Consider the following 17132-nt stretch of genomic DNA (forward strand, 5'->3'; position numbering starts at 1 on the left):
TCGACCCCCGCGAGCCCAACCCATCACGCGCCGCCCAAAGTCGTTCGAAGTTGCGATGGTGTTATTTTTCTCAAACTCTTCCGAGTGTTTTCTGACCACCTTGAGCCACCCCGACCGAAACGAACACCACCAGTGAATTCCTTGTGCTTTGGGCATCAAAACCCACTAAAGGATTAATCATTTTCTCGAACCACCACCGTGGGGTGGTGGTGCCGCCGTTAACGTCAAAGCTCCAGCGGGAGCTTTGGCTATCAATTAATTTTTTAAAAATTAAAAATAAGACTTTTTAGGACTCGCATTGCAAGTCCTAAAAACATTCTTTTAGGACTCGTACATTCATTCTTTTAGGACTCGCGCGAGTCCTAAAAACTTACTTAAAGACACTCAACGGGATTTTTTAGGACTCGCAACACGAGTCCTAAAAAACCTTAGTTTTTAAGGCTCTCAAATAGAGGACTCGCAAATTTTTTTTGTAGTAGTGGGGGTAACCAATTACCATAAGAGGGGTGACGAGTTAGTCATACTAAATATGAAAAGAAACATCAAATTTGAAGGAAAAAGAGGAAGAACACTTCATTAAAAAATGAAGAAGTAACTATGATTTTAGTAACATAGGTAACCGGTACATAAAGAACCCAGAAATATACACACATATCAGAACGTGAAGGTAACCAGTTGCCCTCAGAAATATACACACAAAACATGAAGGTAACCAGTTACCCCTGAAAATATACACACAAAGAACGGGAAGATAACCAGTTACCATAGATTTAAAGTGTTGACGCGGTTCTTCGGCAACAGATAATTATATGAATAAGGAGAGGGATTAGTGCTAAATGATGAACCATAATGGATGAATGATCTCAAAGGAAAATTATAACTCGAATACTATTTTAGGTGGTTCAAAGGTTAAAATTCTTCTAGTCCACCAGCCAATATTATTGATAGGGCTGTGCAGAAACGATCCGATCCAATAACAAACCGACCGATCCAATGTCAACCGACCGCTAAAAATTGGATATCCAATCATGATTGGATTGGATCGGATGACATTTTTAAAAATCCAATATTGGATCGGTCGGTTCTTAGATGACATGTAAATCCAATGGATCCAACCGACCGATCCAATCCAATAATGATCCAATACCATCCAATTAATATTCAGATAAAAAATATATTATATATTTTTTTTAAAGTTAAAATATATTATATTTTATTACATTTACTGTTTACATATATTATATTTAATGTACTAAACTTTTTTATTTAATTATGATGTATTATTGTAATTTTATGTTGGATTCCTACAAATTATTAAGACTTATGTTTTTAATTTTATATTAGATTTGTGTTGTAAACTTCTAAATCATTACAATTAAATATTTTTATTATTTGGATGAGTAATTAGTGTTTTTATAATTGAAATAATATATATTTTTTAAAATCAGCCTAAATAAAGGTTTTAAAAGATCGGATGGATCCGATCCAATCCAACAGATAACCAATGGATGGAACCGAACCGATCCAATCATCCATTGGATCGGATCGGATCGGTTGATTCAAGGTGATTGGATCAGATCAGTTCCAAAAATCCAACATCCAATTGGATGATTGGATCGGATCGGATGGGCTTAAAAACATTGGATGTCATCCAATGAACACCCCTAATTATTGATATATCTCTGATATTCCTTACAGGGTATTTCTTTACAAATTAGAAGTCAACTCTTTGCAACTCTCAGGGTCTCCATATTTATAAGGAGAGGACACCTGGGTGTTGGCAAAGGAGGTCATCCCGTGACCTTCTTACCTATCATGTCACTTCTGCGACATTCATGATTAATTCCTAAAACCTGACAATGAAGTGTGGTTTAATCAATAGGTAAGGGGGAAAATGGGCCGCATGGCCCAAACCAGTCGTGGGGTGTCTGAACACGAACGTTTATGCTTTGTGTCCGAGAATTCAGGAATGGAGTAGACACGTGATGTCTGATATATGCACGTTTACATTGCGTGGTTGACTTTATAAAGGGTCAGAGGTGTCAACTCAAGCTCGTACCCCGAGCTTGATGTAGTCTCAGCTCGTGGTGTCCACACTGCTGATCTGATGCCTTAGTAATCTCACTAAACCTTTGGCTGTCTCGAGCTAAAGAGGTAGAGACTTGCAACAACAGCTCCGGGTAGGTGGCTTCCACGTGGCTGATAAAATTATGACATTTTCCAACTCGCTAATAACCCGTGGATATTTAGGGCGTACATGAAGATAGAAAAAAAAATCAGATCCACTCCCTTTCCCTTCTCTCCCATCTTCTTCATATAATTTTTTTTTTCTAGATTTGAATGTTTCTATCAGGGTAACTGGTTACCTATTCACGTTTTCATATTTTTATTAGTTTTCTTTCCAAATTTTGGTGTTCCTACAAGGGTTACAGTAAAAAGAAAATGCTGAAAAATTGATTTGATTTTTTTTATATATAGTGGGAAAAAGTATAAAAAAAATTACAATAATAAAATATAATAAATAAAAAATAGTAAATAATTATGTAATGTTAAATAATATGTGTGAAAAAAAAAGGAAAGAAAAAAGAAAAAGAAATGAGAAAATAATAAGTACAAAAAATGAAGAAAAAAGAAGGAAAAAAAATTTAGGAAAGAAAACTAAAAAAATATATATAAAAAAACAAAACAGTAGAAATGATGAAGGAAAAAAACAATTGAATGAATAAAAATGAAAAGAAGAAGAAGAAAACTAATTGAAAAATGGAAAGAAAAAAAATATGAATGAAAAAATTAGTAGAAAAAAATGAAAAAAAAAGAGGAAAAAAATGGAAAAAGAAAAAAAAGCTCATATATGTGAAAAAAAAAAAATGGAAGGAGAAAATAATAAATACAAAAATGAAGAAAAAATAAAAAGAAAAAAGAAAAAAATAGCAAAGAAAACTGAAAAAATATGAACAAAACAATACAAATACAAATGAAAGAAAAAAAAATAGATAAATGAATAAAAATGATAAAAAGAAGAAGAAGAAGAAGAGAAGACTAATGGAAAAATGGAAAGATTAAAATAAAAAGATGTTGGAAAAAATTGGTAGAAAAAAATGGGAAAAAATGAAAGAAAAAATAAGGAAGGAATAAAAGAAAAAAATAACTGAAAAAAAAATTAAAAAATAAAGGAAAAAAATTGAAAAATAAAATAAAATAAAATTACCTTTAAAATCAAAGAAAATATAACTATGATAAAAAAATATGAGATTTCCATATTTTAGTTAGTTACTAATTGTGTTTCTCATATTTTAATTTTTTTCTTTAATAATTTTTTCTATACAAATTAAAAAAATATATAATTATCATATTTTTTAACTTGTAGTCTAAAAGTCATATTTTTAAAAAACTCCCAAAAAAAATATATATATATATATTAAGGCCAGTTGTAGGAATTGTAATGGTCGAAATGAGATTTAGGCCCAATACTAAAATCCACAAACAAAATATGGCTGAAGAAGATCAAGTAGGTTTCAATCAAACTAAGCCCAAACATACAATGCCCAAGTCAATACAACGAATCGAGCCATTTAAACATGGCCCACGACCCAGGTTTGAAATCCATCAACGTCGACCTAAGCCTTAAGTCTAACAACAAATAGTCATAACAAATTTGTCCACTCCTCAACTAGGCAAAGGGAGATCGATTCTCTCTGGGAGGCTTATAAAAGCTCTCGTTCAAGCTACAAAGTGACTATGGACTTTGGCCTAAGTACATTAATTGTCCCTATAGTAAGAGACATTCTGAAATTATATTCTCAACTACTTTCGATTCTGGCTACCCATATGAGCCTTCGACATTGCCGTGGAAATAGAACGTATTTACTTCTTTCATTTTATTATTCTATATCATGGCAATGCCTTCAACCAACATCACCTCAGCATCTTAAGGATTAATTTCTTGTTGAGTATTGTTATTTGAGATTTTAAAGTATTCAATACTATATAAAATGAACCCTATAATTAATCAACGATATCATAATATTTATTAAATTAAAATAAGCTAGATTCTAAATCATGTTACGAGCTTGGTTAAAATATTGAATTACTTATTTGTTAGTAAGTTAGTGAACTGTAAGTTTTGTTAGTGATGAGTTGTTGTCTTGTCAACAGCTGTAATGAGCTGGCATGAGCTAAATTTAGTTATCTTTTTGTATGTATTATTGAGCTCTTTTATATATATATAATTATTTTTGTTCATGCAAGTTGCTGAGCAATTATTTCTTGGTTTCTTCCCAAATATCTCCCTCTATTTTTTTTTTTGGTTTTCTTGTTTTTTTATTTCATCAAAAGTGTTCCAATATTAAAGTGTACTAATAGCAATATGTGATTTTTTTTTTTATAATGGTAGACACTAATAATACCTCTTAGCTATACTTTTTCAAATTACTTATTTCTTTAGTTTACAAATTGTCCATGCCCACGAATAATGTTCTCAATTATTGTAGATTTTTACTATCTATAAAGATGCACAAAATTAATCAAACTATGATACAAATTTGATGAAAGCTAGGGAAACTATATATGCAAAGTAAGTAAATAATAATAACTATGGTCCAAATTTGATGAAAGCTAGGGAAACTATATATGCAAAATAAGTAAATAATAATAATAATAATAATAATAATAATAATTGCAAGTTTGATACTTCGATTACAATAGAAAATCATTTTTTTTACTAATTGAGCATATAGTTAGAGAATTTAACTTTATAGTTTCCATCAAATAAGGCAAGTGCATTTTTCATAAAAAGAAGAAAATTTGTGAATTAATCTCTCTATATATTTATATATTTCCTCAATAATTAATAGAAAGACTATTTGCCAACAAAGACAACCAAAATAATAAATTCACATAGAAACACACATATGTAAATAGAATAATGATACACGCATTAAAATATTACACTAACTTATTTGTTACTGTTTTAAATTTACTTAAAATAAATTTAATTAGTTAAATAAAATTCACACGGATAATAATGTTTTGGTGAAGATATTGTTACTCATATAAATATAGGATATATAAGATGCATTCTCATTTCGGCCGGGGCGTTTTTATTGCATTCTGCACACAATATTGCGTCAATATGTAGTATTTTTTAGATGATAGATTGTATTGTGCAAGAGGACTGGTGTCAAAAGTAACTACATCCTAAGCATAGCTAAAGCTCGCAAAGGCTGAGCTTTCTGTAAGGTGAGGCCAAACATTTCTTCCATATTTATAGTATCTGCTTCAACACCTTCTTCAAACTTCCAATCAAATGAGTGAATGAGAGAACCCAACATCAAATCAACCATTCGCATGGCCAACGGTAAGCCAGGGCAGATCCGGCGGCCACTGCCAAAGGGAAGAAGCTCAAAGTTTCGACCTTTGACATCAATATTTGATTCTAAAAACCTCTCCGGAATGAACTCATTGGGATTGTCCCAAATTTTGGGGTCTCTTGAAATGGCCCATATATTAACTATCACTTGAGCATCCTTTGGGACGATATAACCGCAGAGTTCCACATCTAATTCGGCTTTGCGAGGAATCAGTAATGGAGCTGGTGGGTGCAAACGAAAGATCTCTTTGATTATGGCTTGTAAGTAAGGGAGCCTTGTTATGTCCGATTCCTTCATTTGGTTTCCCTTTCCGATTACTTTGTCTAGCTCCATTTGGGCTTTCAAAAGAATTTTTGGTTTTCTAAGTAGTTCAGTCATTGACCACTCTAAGGTGGATGAAGTCGTATCAGTGCCTGCCGAAAATAGAGCCTGCAGTATTATTAATTTCATATACATTAATTTTTTTCTGCTTTATAAATAAAGTTAAGATGGATATAAATTTAATATATATTATAATAATTTGGATATCGTGTTAACATTAAAAATTACTTAACTTATCTAATCATAATTATTTTAATAAGTCTTATCAATCAAAAAATAAAAAAAACAAATATGAAAGCAATATTGCTAATTTTCTTTTAAATCAAACTCCTACACATCATCTACCTACCTTATCACTTACTCCACCATTGACAAACACTCTTATGAGCAACTCCCATTGGAATTGCTCTTATGTTTTATTAATTGTTTGGGTTTTGTATTTTTCTAAATTATTTTTGGGACAATTTATTTTATAAACTAGTTCAAATTGGCTGCTAATCTGATGTTAATAAAAGATTTTTAAACTAAAATCATAAATAATTTACCAAACTTACAACTCAGCACAAAAACGCAATCATTGTTTAACAATTGTATTGTTAAATTCAATATTTTGTTAATTAAAATTGGAATAAAGATCTATTTTAACTATTTTATAAAATTTAAGGTCAAAAAATAACTTATTAAAACACATAGTTCAAACAAATTATTAAAGAAAACGTAATGTTTAAAAATGTATAAAACCTATAAAATATTTTAGAGATATATTTTACCAGCAATAATGGAACATTTTTATATTGTTTCCTTCCAACACCTAACTCATTGATTACATAGGTGGTGTCAGGTACTACTAATAAGGCAAATTAATAATTACATAAGACAAATGAAATGAGTATTACTTTGAACAATATATATATGAAAAAATATATAATTTAGCCTCTTAGATTTTAGCTAATTATTAGATACCATATATTTTAGAAAATTCTAAATTATAATATTTTTCAAAAAAATTAAAACTAATTTCTGTAAATTTTGTTTTAATAAGACAATTTATTATTATTATTATTAAAATTTTAATTTTTTGAGCCTAAAATTTAATTTACTTGCTTAATTAATAGTTCATTACTATTATTAATTTGCTTCTACTTTCTAAAATAAAATTTTAATAAATTAATTTAAATTATAATAATGTAAGGATAAAATAATCTTATGTCAAAAAAAAAAAATTGACCAATATCATGTGCAAGAGCAATATTTTATATATATATGTATATGTATAATTGTTAAATAATATACATACCACTAAGAAATGTTCGATTGCAATTTTGTCTAGAAGCTGATGTTCTTTATTCTCTTCGCTCATCATGTAGTTAAGAAGATTATCCAAAATATCATGACTTCCGTCCCTAAGACCAGTAGCAATATTACCACTCGATTCTCTGAGTAGTGGCAGCCTTTTGTTGATGATACGGTCGAACAACCCCATCATTTTCCGGAACTGACGAGCCATGTTCCTTCTAATGCCTTGGGGATCCACCTTCCTAAGAAACGGGAAGTAATCGGCCAAGTTGGGCTTTCCCGCAGATTCCATGATATTGAAAACGATCTCCTTCAGCTCTCCGGCCATGTCATCACCATTAGAGCTAGAATCGGCCCAGTCAAGGGAGAAAAAAGTGGTCGATAACAAGCTCAGTGATGTGTTAAAACCAGCTGTGTTAATATCCACGGCCTCGCCTGCTCCGGCCATTTTACCAACGTAACTTAGAAGCTCTTGTACTTTTTGGTGCCTCAAATTCTTGTTGGTATCCAGAGCCTTAGCAGAAAACATGTAAGAGCTGCACATTTTTCTGAAGTTTCTCCAACTAGGAGAGACAGGAATCCATGGCAGGCCATAGTGGTGGTGATTGCAGGCTCGGAGTGAGTCTGGAACGGTTCGGTTGGAGAAGAGTTGATCGTGGGTTTGGAGGACTTCTTTGGCTAAGTCCGCCGAAGACACCACAACTGCGGTTATTTGGCCGAGTTTTAGACTCATGATTGGGCCATGTATGTGGGAAAGCTTGGCTAGAGATTTGTGGGGGTTGTGGCCAAGTTCCAAGAGGTTCCCTATTATGGGGAAAGATCTTGGTCCTGGTGGAAGAGGAAGATGATGGTGATGTTGGGTAGTTTTGCCCCATGAAAAAGAAAATAAGTTAAAGGCTTGAATCGATATCCAAATGATGAGAATGAAATACAGAAAATAACTCAGCATGTTGTACAAATCATAAATATAAATGATCTCCATTTTATCAGTCTTCCTCTTTCTGGTCCTTGTGTAGATACATACTTATATAGGATAGAGCATAGAATTATATTACATCACACAATTAAATTTAAACCACATAATCGGGATCAAGATCCCCTGTCCAGAATTTGTGTACAACTGTGTGTTCACCAATGATGTTGTGAGAATTAATGATTTCTCCAACAAAATCTAATACTCAACTGCTGTTCATTATCCTCCGTAACTATCTAATTTTTTATTTCCTTTTTTTTCCTTTTCTTATTTAATCAATTACCTCACTACAGCCAACTGTCTTATTCTATTTTTGTTGATATATATATTGGAGTCAATATGTGTTTGTAATCAATCTCATTTTTGTTTTCATAATCTTCTACATTTTTTTGTTTCCTATTTTTTTTAACTCTAGGATATATATTTATAAATATATATTATTAAAATATTTTAGTTTATTTAATTTTTGTTAATTACTCATTTTTTATAGTGTTGTATATAACTTACTCAATTTATTTTATATTTAGACCGTAGCTATTTTTTTTATATAAATATTATTATCACTTAATTAAATCAATTATTTTTTTTCATTTCTTTTATATAGACCGTCGCTTTTCTTGTATATAAATGTTATTTTCATTTAATTAAACTTTTTTTTTTCTTTTATACCATAATTTTGTGGTAAAGTTTTTTTTTATGGCTTTTTTTAGTGTTATTATGTAGACACAAGAGCCAATAACAGTAATTTTGTAAAAAAAAAAAAAAGCCAATAAGAGTAGTATTTAAAATGGTGATTGTGAAAATATCAAAAATAGTAAGGCAGTTGTAGTAGTGAAGTCACTAATTGATTATATAAATAAATAAATAAAAAATTAGATGGAAAGTAACGGAATATAACAAACGGCAGTTGAGTGTTAGGAGAAATCATTAAATGATTTGTCACAAAATTATTGGTGGACACATAATCGTACACAAATTCTGGGCAAAAGATCCTCATCCATATAATTCTACCTTTTATGCGTCTAATCATTAATGATGTTAGGTAGAAATGAAATATAAATTATTAATGATGTTACGTAGAAAGACTTTTATGTTGGAAAAGTGAGAAAAATTAAATCAATAGTTCTAAATTAATAAAGAAAAATGTTTATGATGTGATTTTCATTAATTAATCAATGGGCTCACGTTTATAACCATTATCAACATTCATATAATATTTATATAGCTAAAAGGAATACTAGTTATACAATCATATGTGCATCTTAAACAATTCAAATATTTTTAGAGTGAGATCCATATTTTTATATGTGGCCCAAAATTCATGTCACATTATTATGTGTATATAAGTAATGATTAACATATTTATTTTACACACTCAAAATGCATACAATGATGTAACATGCTTCTTAAATATTTTAATTTTTTAGAGTGGGATCCACTTTTTTATGTGTGGTTTTAAGATTCATGCTATCATTATGTACATTTTGAGTGTATAAAATGAATGTATGCCTAACATTATCCTTATTATATTATTTAACACCTTAAAATGTCTCACATCAATTGATATGGTGCAAATCAATATTTAGAGATGTAAGACTCGATGTACCAATAATATTACACCACATTAAGTGTTGTTACACGTTAAGATGTACCTAAGGAGTATTCTTAATTATCATAGTAACATGCATAGCTACTCAATAGTCATTGGGAAATGTGAGGCTATATGCTTTCTAACATGGATTAATTTTTTTTAAAAAAAAAAAAAAGTCCTCCATAACTTAACATCCCAAAACTATGACACTCTCTTATTTTTGGAAAAAAAAAAAACACATTTGCTATTCAAATCATCATCTCTCTCTCTCTCGCCTCTCTCTCACAACAGCACCACCACCACCTCCCCCACAACAGCAAGCTCTCTTTCCCTCTCACAAGTCGTCTCTTTCTCTCATTTCTCCTCCTCTCTATTCACGGTCATATGAAAACAGAGAAAAATGAAACTCACAACTATTGAAGTACTCATGATTTTTTGTGTTCTACGTCAAAAATTTAAGACTTTAAACATTCTAAGCGTTTAGATCTCGAAAAATACTAAGATTAAAACAAATCAACTAAAACTAGCATCTAAGTGAAAAGTTATGTCTCGCCAAAATTAGCACAGAGCATAGTTATTGCATCACAAATGTATGATTTTGGGCCATAAAATCAAGTTTTCGTGGATGCATCGCTACAGAACTGTAGAAGAAACATCACCGGAGCATCCCTACAAAATCGTTGGAGCATCGCTAGAGAATCGTCGGAGCATCGCTAAAGCATCATTTTTACCTTAGAAATCATAAAAAAACTAGAGCATTGCTACCAGGTCGCTACAACATCGCAGGAGCATACTTAGAGCATCATTTTTTTCCTTAGAAATCATAGAAAAATTGGAACATCGCTACAACATCGTTGGAGCATCGTCAAAGCATCGTAACAACATCGCTAAAGCATCATTTTTTTCCTTAGATCGCTACTGCACTGCTATAGAAGCATCGCAACAACATCGCTGGAGCATCATTTTTTCCTTAGAAATCATAGAAAAATTGGAGCATCGCTACTTCATCCTTGGAGCATTGTCGAACCATTGTAACAGCATCGCTAAAGCATCATTTTTTCCTTAAAAATCATAGAAAAATTGGAGCATCGCTACAACATCGTAGGAGCATCACTACAACATCGTTAGAGCATTGTAACAGCATCGTTAAAGCATCATTTTTTCAGCATCGCTAGAGAAGTGTCGCTAGAGAAATATTGCTGGAGTATCATAATAACATCATTTGGTTCAAAATTTTGCAGATTTTTACAGTTTTAGATTTGGAAAAAAAAAATCAATCAAACCCAATAAATCATGTGAAACGACCCAACATAAATTTTAATTTACCACAAAACATTTATCGAAACTCATTTAGAAACTCAATTGAAAACAAACATGAATTAAATACTTTTTGCGAAACATGCAACTCGATATCTCGTTATTTAAAATAAACCTTCTTTTACATACATATCGTAGGTAAAAATGCAAGTTATTAAAACTCAACAAATAACCATGACTTAAAGGCTTTTAAAACTATGCATAAGTAGCAACCCCTTTGACCTCCAAGTCAAGTGATCACAACATGCAAACATCTGATTGAGTCTGCTCCTACTCATTGCCTCATCAGCTACCCTTATGTCTTTACCTGCATCATAAAATACTCATGAGTTAATGCCTAACAAAAAGAATTATAACAGACACAATTCCCAAAGTCCAACAATACGAGAGATAAAACATAAAGCGTAAAATATAAAACATAAAACATAGATTGTGTCCAAATTTACAAAATGACATATTTTTTAGATGTTGAATTATGTTGGCATATATAATAAATAAGTTGTATTATCATGCATAATACATGAGATTTCTCTAGTCACTTGCATACCTACTCAATAGTCAATAGTAACACACATACACATTACATATATTGATATATTAAAAAATTTCAGAACATAAAATTCCCCCTCTTATATTAAATTATTACATTTAGAAAACATGTTATGAATCAAAATAAAAAAAAAATAAAAAAGAAAGGCAAAATTAATAAATAGAAAATGGCTGCAACATTTCCTTAGTCACATGCACACCTACCTACTCAATAGTCAATAGTAACACACATGCACATCACTTAGATGCCTACTCATTGGAGAATTGACTATACAAAATTTCATAGAAACCTGATAAATAACCTAACTTGTGGAAAAATTATTGATTATTTATGTTTGAAAAACATTAAAATCTAATCTTAAAAAATACCTACTCATTTTTTTTTTAAAAAGTATTGCAAATAGTACGTTATCTTCATCTGCAAATAATACTTTCAAATCATAAATTTCATACTAATCTTATATAATAATTTTTATTATTATTATTAGAATGCCTGCAGCCATTTTCTATTTATTAATTTTGCCTTTTTTTATTCATAACATGTTTTGTAAACTGAATAATTTAATATAAGATTGAAAATTTTATGTTCTAGTCATAATAACTTAGTGAAAATTTTTAATATGTCATTATAAGTTATTATCCAAAATATATGACAATTTTAATTTTTTAGACAAAAATACCCCTAATATTCAAACACTCATTTTCTCTCTCAGTCTGAACTCTCTCTCTCTCTAATGTCTCTCAGTCTTCCACTCTCTCACTCCTTCTCTCATTCTCTCACTCTTTCACCCCTTCTCTCATTCTAGTTTTGTAGATCTCGGAAAAAAATACCAAAATTAAAAAAAAATCATTTGAAACAAACATTTGAGTGAAAAAAATATAAATCTCCAAAGTTTTCATCAAATTTTAGTGCAGAGCATCCAAATTGCATCGAAAAAGCATCATTTTGGCCAAAAATCAAGTTTTCATGATTGCATCGCAAAAGTATCAAAACATCATCGATTTTGCATCGAAAAAACATCTATTTTGCATTGAAAAACATCAATTTTGCATCGAAAAATCATCATTTTGGCAAAAAAAAAACAACTTTTCATGATTGGATCGCAAAAACATTGAAACACCATCGATTTTGCATCGAAACATCATCGATTTTGCCTCAAAATTGCATCGAAAAAGCATTGTTTTGGCCAAAAATCAAGTTTCATGATTGCATCGCAAGAACATCAAAATTGCATCGAAAAAGCATCGTTTTGGCCAAAAAATAAGCTTTCATGATTGCATCTGTAATGTCCCAAATTTACTATTAAGGCTGAGTGTCTTAATTAGTGTGCCGAGAGCAATAAGCTGATTTATATATGTGGAATTAATCTAATAAATTTGTGACTACGTAGCATACATGATTTATATGATAATATGGATATAAATGCATGTTTATGTGCATTAAATATGCATGTGAGCCCGTTCTTGTTAATAAGGACATATTTGTAATTTTGACCCGTTGAGGGCATAAATGTGATTATATGTGTTAAATGATTGAGACCACATTATTATGTGGATATATTTGCAGTATTCGATCTAAGGTGACCCTAGTGAGCGGATTAGCAGAATAGTCACAACGGGGTTAAATACCAAGCTCGAGGTGAGCCTAGGGGTATTTTGGGGAAACATAGTGAGTACTCGGGATTTATCGGGTAACAGGTAGTTATTTAGTGAGTACTTTGGTATGTCGGGATTACTTGGGAATTTATAGTATTATTTTAGGATTAGCAGGAAAGGTGGTAAATGGCGGTATGCCCTCAGGGGCATTAAGGACCAATGTTTTTGTCTAGGGGCAGTTAAGTCTTTTAGGGTCAAGGAGATAGACTTACCCTTGGGATAACTTAGTAACTAGAGGTCTGTAGAAGGAAAATCAGAGGGAAACAAGACAACTCTCTCTCTTACGTTCCCATCTTCCTCCCTTAGTGTGCCTTGAAGACCTTTCAAATTAGAAGCAAAATCTTGGATTTGGTCAGCTTGGAAGGGGTATAGAGCTGGGGTTTGAATCAAGGGCCAGCCTAGGGTCTCAATTTGCAGTGTGGGGTGAGTAAATTCCTCCGTTCTTATTGAATTTTAAGCTTGGTTTTGGGATATTGAGTTTTTGAAACTCAAGGTTTGAATTTTGGGCTGTGATGGAGTTTTTGCTTAGTTATTAGTGTGGTTGTGTTGTCTTAGGTATAGTATTGAGGCGTAGAGGTTCAATTCTGGCTATAGTGTATGTTTAAACTGAATTCTGGTGATTTTGATTACCATTATTGCTTGTGGCTAGGTTATACTGCTAGGGCTCAGGGATAGGGATCGTGCTCAGGACTGCCATACACTACCTGCTCGGAACTTGAGGTAAAAAAACTGCACCTGGGTTGTGAATGGGGCTTAAACCCCTGTTAACGAATATATTAAGATTGTGAATATAGATGTATATGAGAATATCTTGATAGGCATGCTTGTATATGTTGCCATCATTGTGTATTTGTGATTATATCTGTTTAAAGGTCGGCCTAAGGGTGTTGGGGGCCGATATCAAGTGTGTGAAACGCAGCCCGACCTAAGCGTGCCGGGGTCGGCTATAATACCAGAGGACTCGACCTAAAGGCGTCGGGCCTGAACATTATTCAATAAACAGAAGTGTTGTTTGCAGTTAACTAATTGTAATGGTTAATGAGATTGGATTACGTGTCTGATTGAGCTGAATATTACCGTTAAGCTTATTGCTTATATCATGTTGTTGATTGAATTTATTGATCTAAGTTTACTGTTTATATACCGTTGCTTTTTTGTGCCTGTTGATTTAAGTTTTCTTCCTGAGCCTTGCCTCACGGGTGTTATGTGGTGCAGATAAGGGAAATAGATAGTCGGACCAGCCATGAGTTGGAGAGCTTCAGGGACAGTGTGTACATATTCAGCCTACTCGACCGCCACGACTGGGATAGCTTGGGAGGAACTGGGGTTGAACCTTGTTTTGCCGCTTAGGACAAATAATTTGTATTTCATTTGTCTTTTATCAGTCTGTAACCATTTTTCGGATCCCGTGTATAAACTTAATATTTTTAATGAAAAATAATCACTTTGTTGACCAAACTTTTTAATACCTAACCTTGACTTAGTCTTTAATTACACATTTAAGTCCAAATGACTCGCTTAGCGAATTAAGTACTATTTTAAACATAGTGTAATGGTCTTGGCTAACCAGTGCATTATAGCATCGCAAGAGCTTCGAAACACCATCGATTTTGTATCGAAACACCATCAATTTTGCATTGAAAAAATATCATTTTGGCCAAAAATCAAGTTTCATGATTGCATCGCAAGAGCATCGAAACACCATTGATTTTATCATCGTTGAAACACCATCGATGCAACACTATCGATGCAAAATCAATGAGGTTTCGATGCTCTTGTGATGCAATCATGAAAACTTGTTTTTTGGGCAAAACAATGATTTTTCGATGGAATATCGATGTAATTAAGAAAACTTGATTTTTGGCCAAAATGATGTTTTTCGATGCTATGTACTTAAATTTGACGAAAACTTTAGAGGTTCATATTTTTTCACTCAAATGTCCATTTCAGATGTTGTTTTGATGCAAAATCGATGTTGTTTCAATGCAATAATGAAAACTTGTTTTTTTGGCCAAAACGATGCTTTTTCGATGGAATATCGATGGTGTTTCGATGCAATGAAGAAAACTTGATTTTTTGGCCAAAATGATGTTTATCGATGCTATGCACTTAAATTTGACGAAAACTTTAGAGGTTCATATTTTTTCACTCAAATGTCCATTTCAGATGATTTTTTTTTTAATTTTGGTATTTTTTTTTTAGATTCTACAAGATTAGAAAGAGAGAGAGAGTTTGGACTGAGAGAAAATAAGTGTTTGAATGTTAAGGGTATTTTTGCCGAAAAAATTAAAATTTTTATATATTTGGGATAAAAATTTATATTGGCATATTAAAAAATTTCACTAAGTTATCATGCATAGAACATAAAATTTCTCAATAAGAATAAGCTTTTTGAGAAAAAAAATAGAAAATCAATAAAGATTATTTATGGTTTAAAGATAAATAATGAGAGAGAGAGATAATTTAGACTAAGAGAGAAAATAAGTGTTTGAATATTAGGGGTATTTTTGTCCAAAAAATTAAAATTTTTATATATTTGGGATAACAATTTATATTGGCATATTAAAAAATTTCACTAAGTTATCATGCATAGAACATAAAATTTCTCAATAAGAATAAGCTTTTTTTTTTAAAAAAATATAAAATTAATAAAGATTATTTATGGTTTAAGAATAAGCTAAAACGATGTTTTTCGATGGAATATCGATGGTGTTTCGATGCAATGAAGAAAACTTGATTTTTGGCCAAAATGATGTTTTCGATGCTATGCACTTAAATTTGACGAAAACTTTAGAGGTTCATATTTTTTCACTCAAATGTCTATTTTCAGATGATTTTTTTTCTAATTTTGGTATTTTTTTTTCGAGATTCTACAATATTAGAATGAGAGAGAGAGTTTGGACTGAAAGAGAAAATAAGTGTTTAAATATTAGGGGTATTTTTGTCCCAAAAAATTAATTTTTTTTATATATTTGGGATAACAATTTATATTGGCATATTAAAAAATTTCACTATGTTATCATCCATATAACATAAAATTTCTCAATAAGAATAAGTTTTTTTAGAAAAAAAAAATAGAAAATCAATAAAGATTATTTGTGATTTAAAGATAAAAGAGAGAAAGCATAATGCGCCCACCGTGGGGCTCGAACCCACGACCACAAGGTTAAGAGCCTTGCGCTCTACCAACTGAGCTAGACGGGCTTACATGTTACGGAAGTAGTATATGTTTAATATATCAATATTAATATTCAAACAATATCAAATTAGTCTTCTGTCAAAAAAAATTATGCCATTGACCGAATATATAATACTATGGGCCCCACGATCAAAAATGTGATATCACATCACATGTTCAAAGAACTTTCCTTTTCCTCACTAATAAAATGTGAATATAATGTGAAAGGAAATTTCACTTTTTATACATATTAATACGTATTGTTGACTGCGTTTTTGGCCAACGACGTGTGGACGTCAAAAACGATAAAACTTTCAAGAGAAAATAAACAACACAGACGATTTTATAGTGGTTCAGCCCCAATGTGTTGGTAATAGCCTAATCCACTTAGAGTTGTGATTATAGACCTGCACTCAAGATCAGATGAACCTGAGTCAACTAAGTTTTTTCAGTGCAGATTACAAGAATACAAGAATTCTCTCAAATACAAGTATTCTCTCTCTCTAGAAAATTCATATCAAAAGTTCAAAATTCCAAAAGTCCAATTTCTGATGCCATAAGCCTTGTATTTATAGGCTTAGGATCGTACAGATGATATTCCCCATAATCGTGATATTTTATTATTCTCATTATATTTAAATTACAACAATATTCAAAATGCAACAGTACACTATATTCGTGGGATAAATGAGAGATTCCCATGTATGCCAAGACCGATTCTTGTTGAAATCGTTTCTGGGAATCTTGACGTAGTCCTGCTCCATCCAGTTGATCCATATCTTATTCAAGCTGGTCGACCACACCTTCACTGGGCAGTCATGCACTTGACTGGGCAGACATGCACTTAGCTGGGTAGACACGCACTTAGCTGGGCAGACATGC

General features: G+C 31.6%; 1 protein-coding gene and 1 non-coding gene across 2 annotated transcripts; both read right to left on the bottom strand.

Annotated features, from left to right (window-relative positions):
• Window positions 1–5072: 5072 nt before the first annotated feature.
• On the bottom strand, window positions 5073–8386 carry LOC133822349 (geraniol 8-hydroxylase-like). The gene is made up of 2 exons (XM_062254646.1): window positions 6988–8386; window positions 5073–5798 (listed from the first exon to the last, which is right to left on the bottom strand). Exons 1-2 carry the CDS (start codon window positions 7966–7968, stop codon window positions 5190–5192), a joined length of 1590 nt encoding a protein of 529 aa, XP_062110630.1. The 5' UTR covers window positions 7969–8386; the 3' UTR covers window positions 5073–5189.
• Window positions 8387–16203: 7817 nt separating this feature from the next.
• Window positions 16204–16276, bottom strand: TRNAK-CUU (transfer RNA lysine (anticodon CUU)). Its single transcript has one exon. It is a non-coding gene; the product is annotated as a tRNA-Lys (tRNA).
• Window positions 16277–17132: the final 856 nt, after the last annotated feature.

Source organism: Humulus lupulus, chromosome 3, assembly GCF_963169125.1.
Source record: "Humulus lupulus chromosome 3, drHumLupu1.1, whole genome shotgun sequence".
In the NCBI taxonomy this organism is placed as follows: Eukaryota; Viridiplantae; Streptophyta; class Magnoliopsida; order Rosales; family Cannabaceae; genus Humulus; species Humulus lupulus.

What these genes read in the sequence shown, in the direction of transcription:
- LOC133822349 (XM_062254646.1), bottom strand. Translation starts at nt 7,968, where the DNA reads ATGGAGATCATTTATATTTATGATTTGTACAACATGCTGAGTTATTTT. An exon ending in CAATCGAACATTTCTTAGTG is followed by an intron (nt 5,799 to 6,987) that starts GTATGTATATTA and finishes ATAATACTGCAG; the next exon opens with GCTCTATTTTCGGCAGGCAC.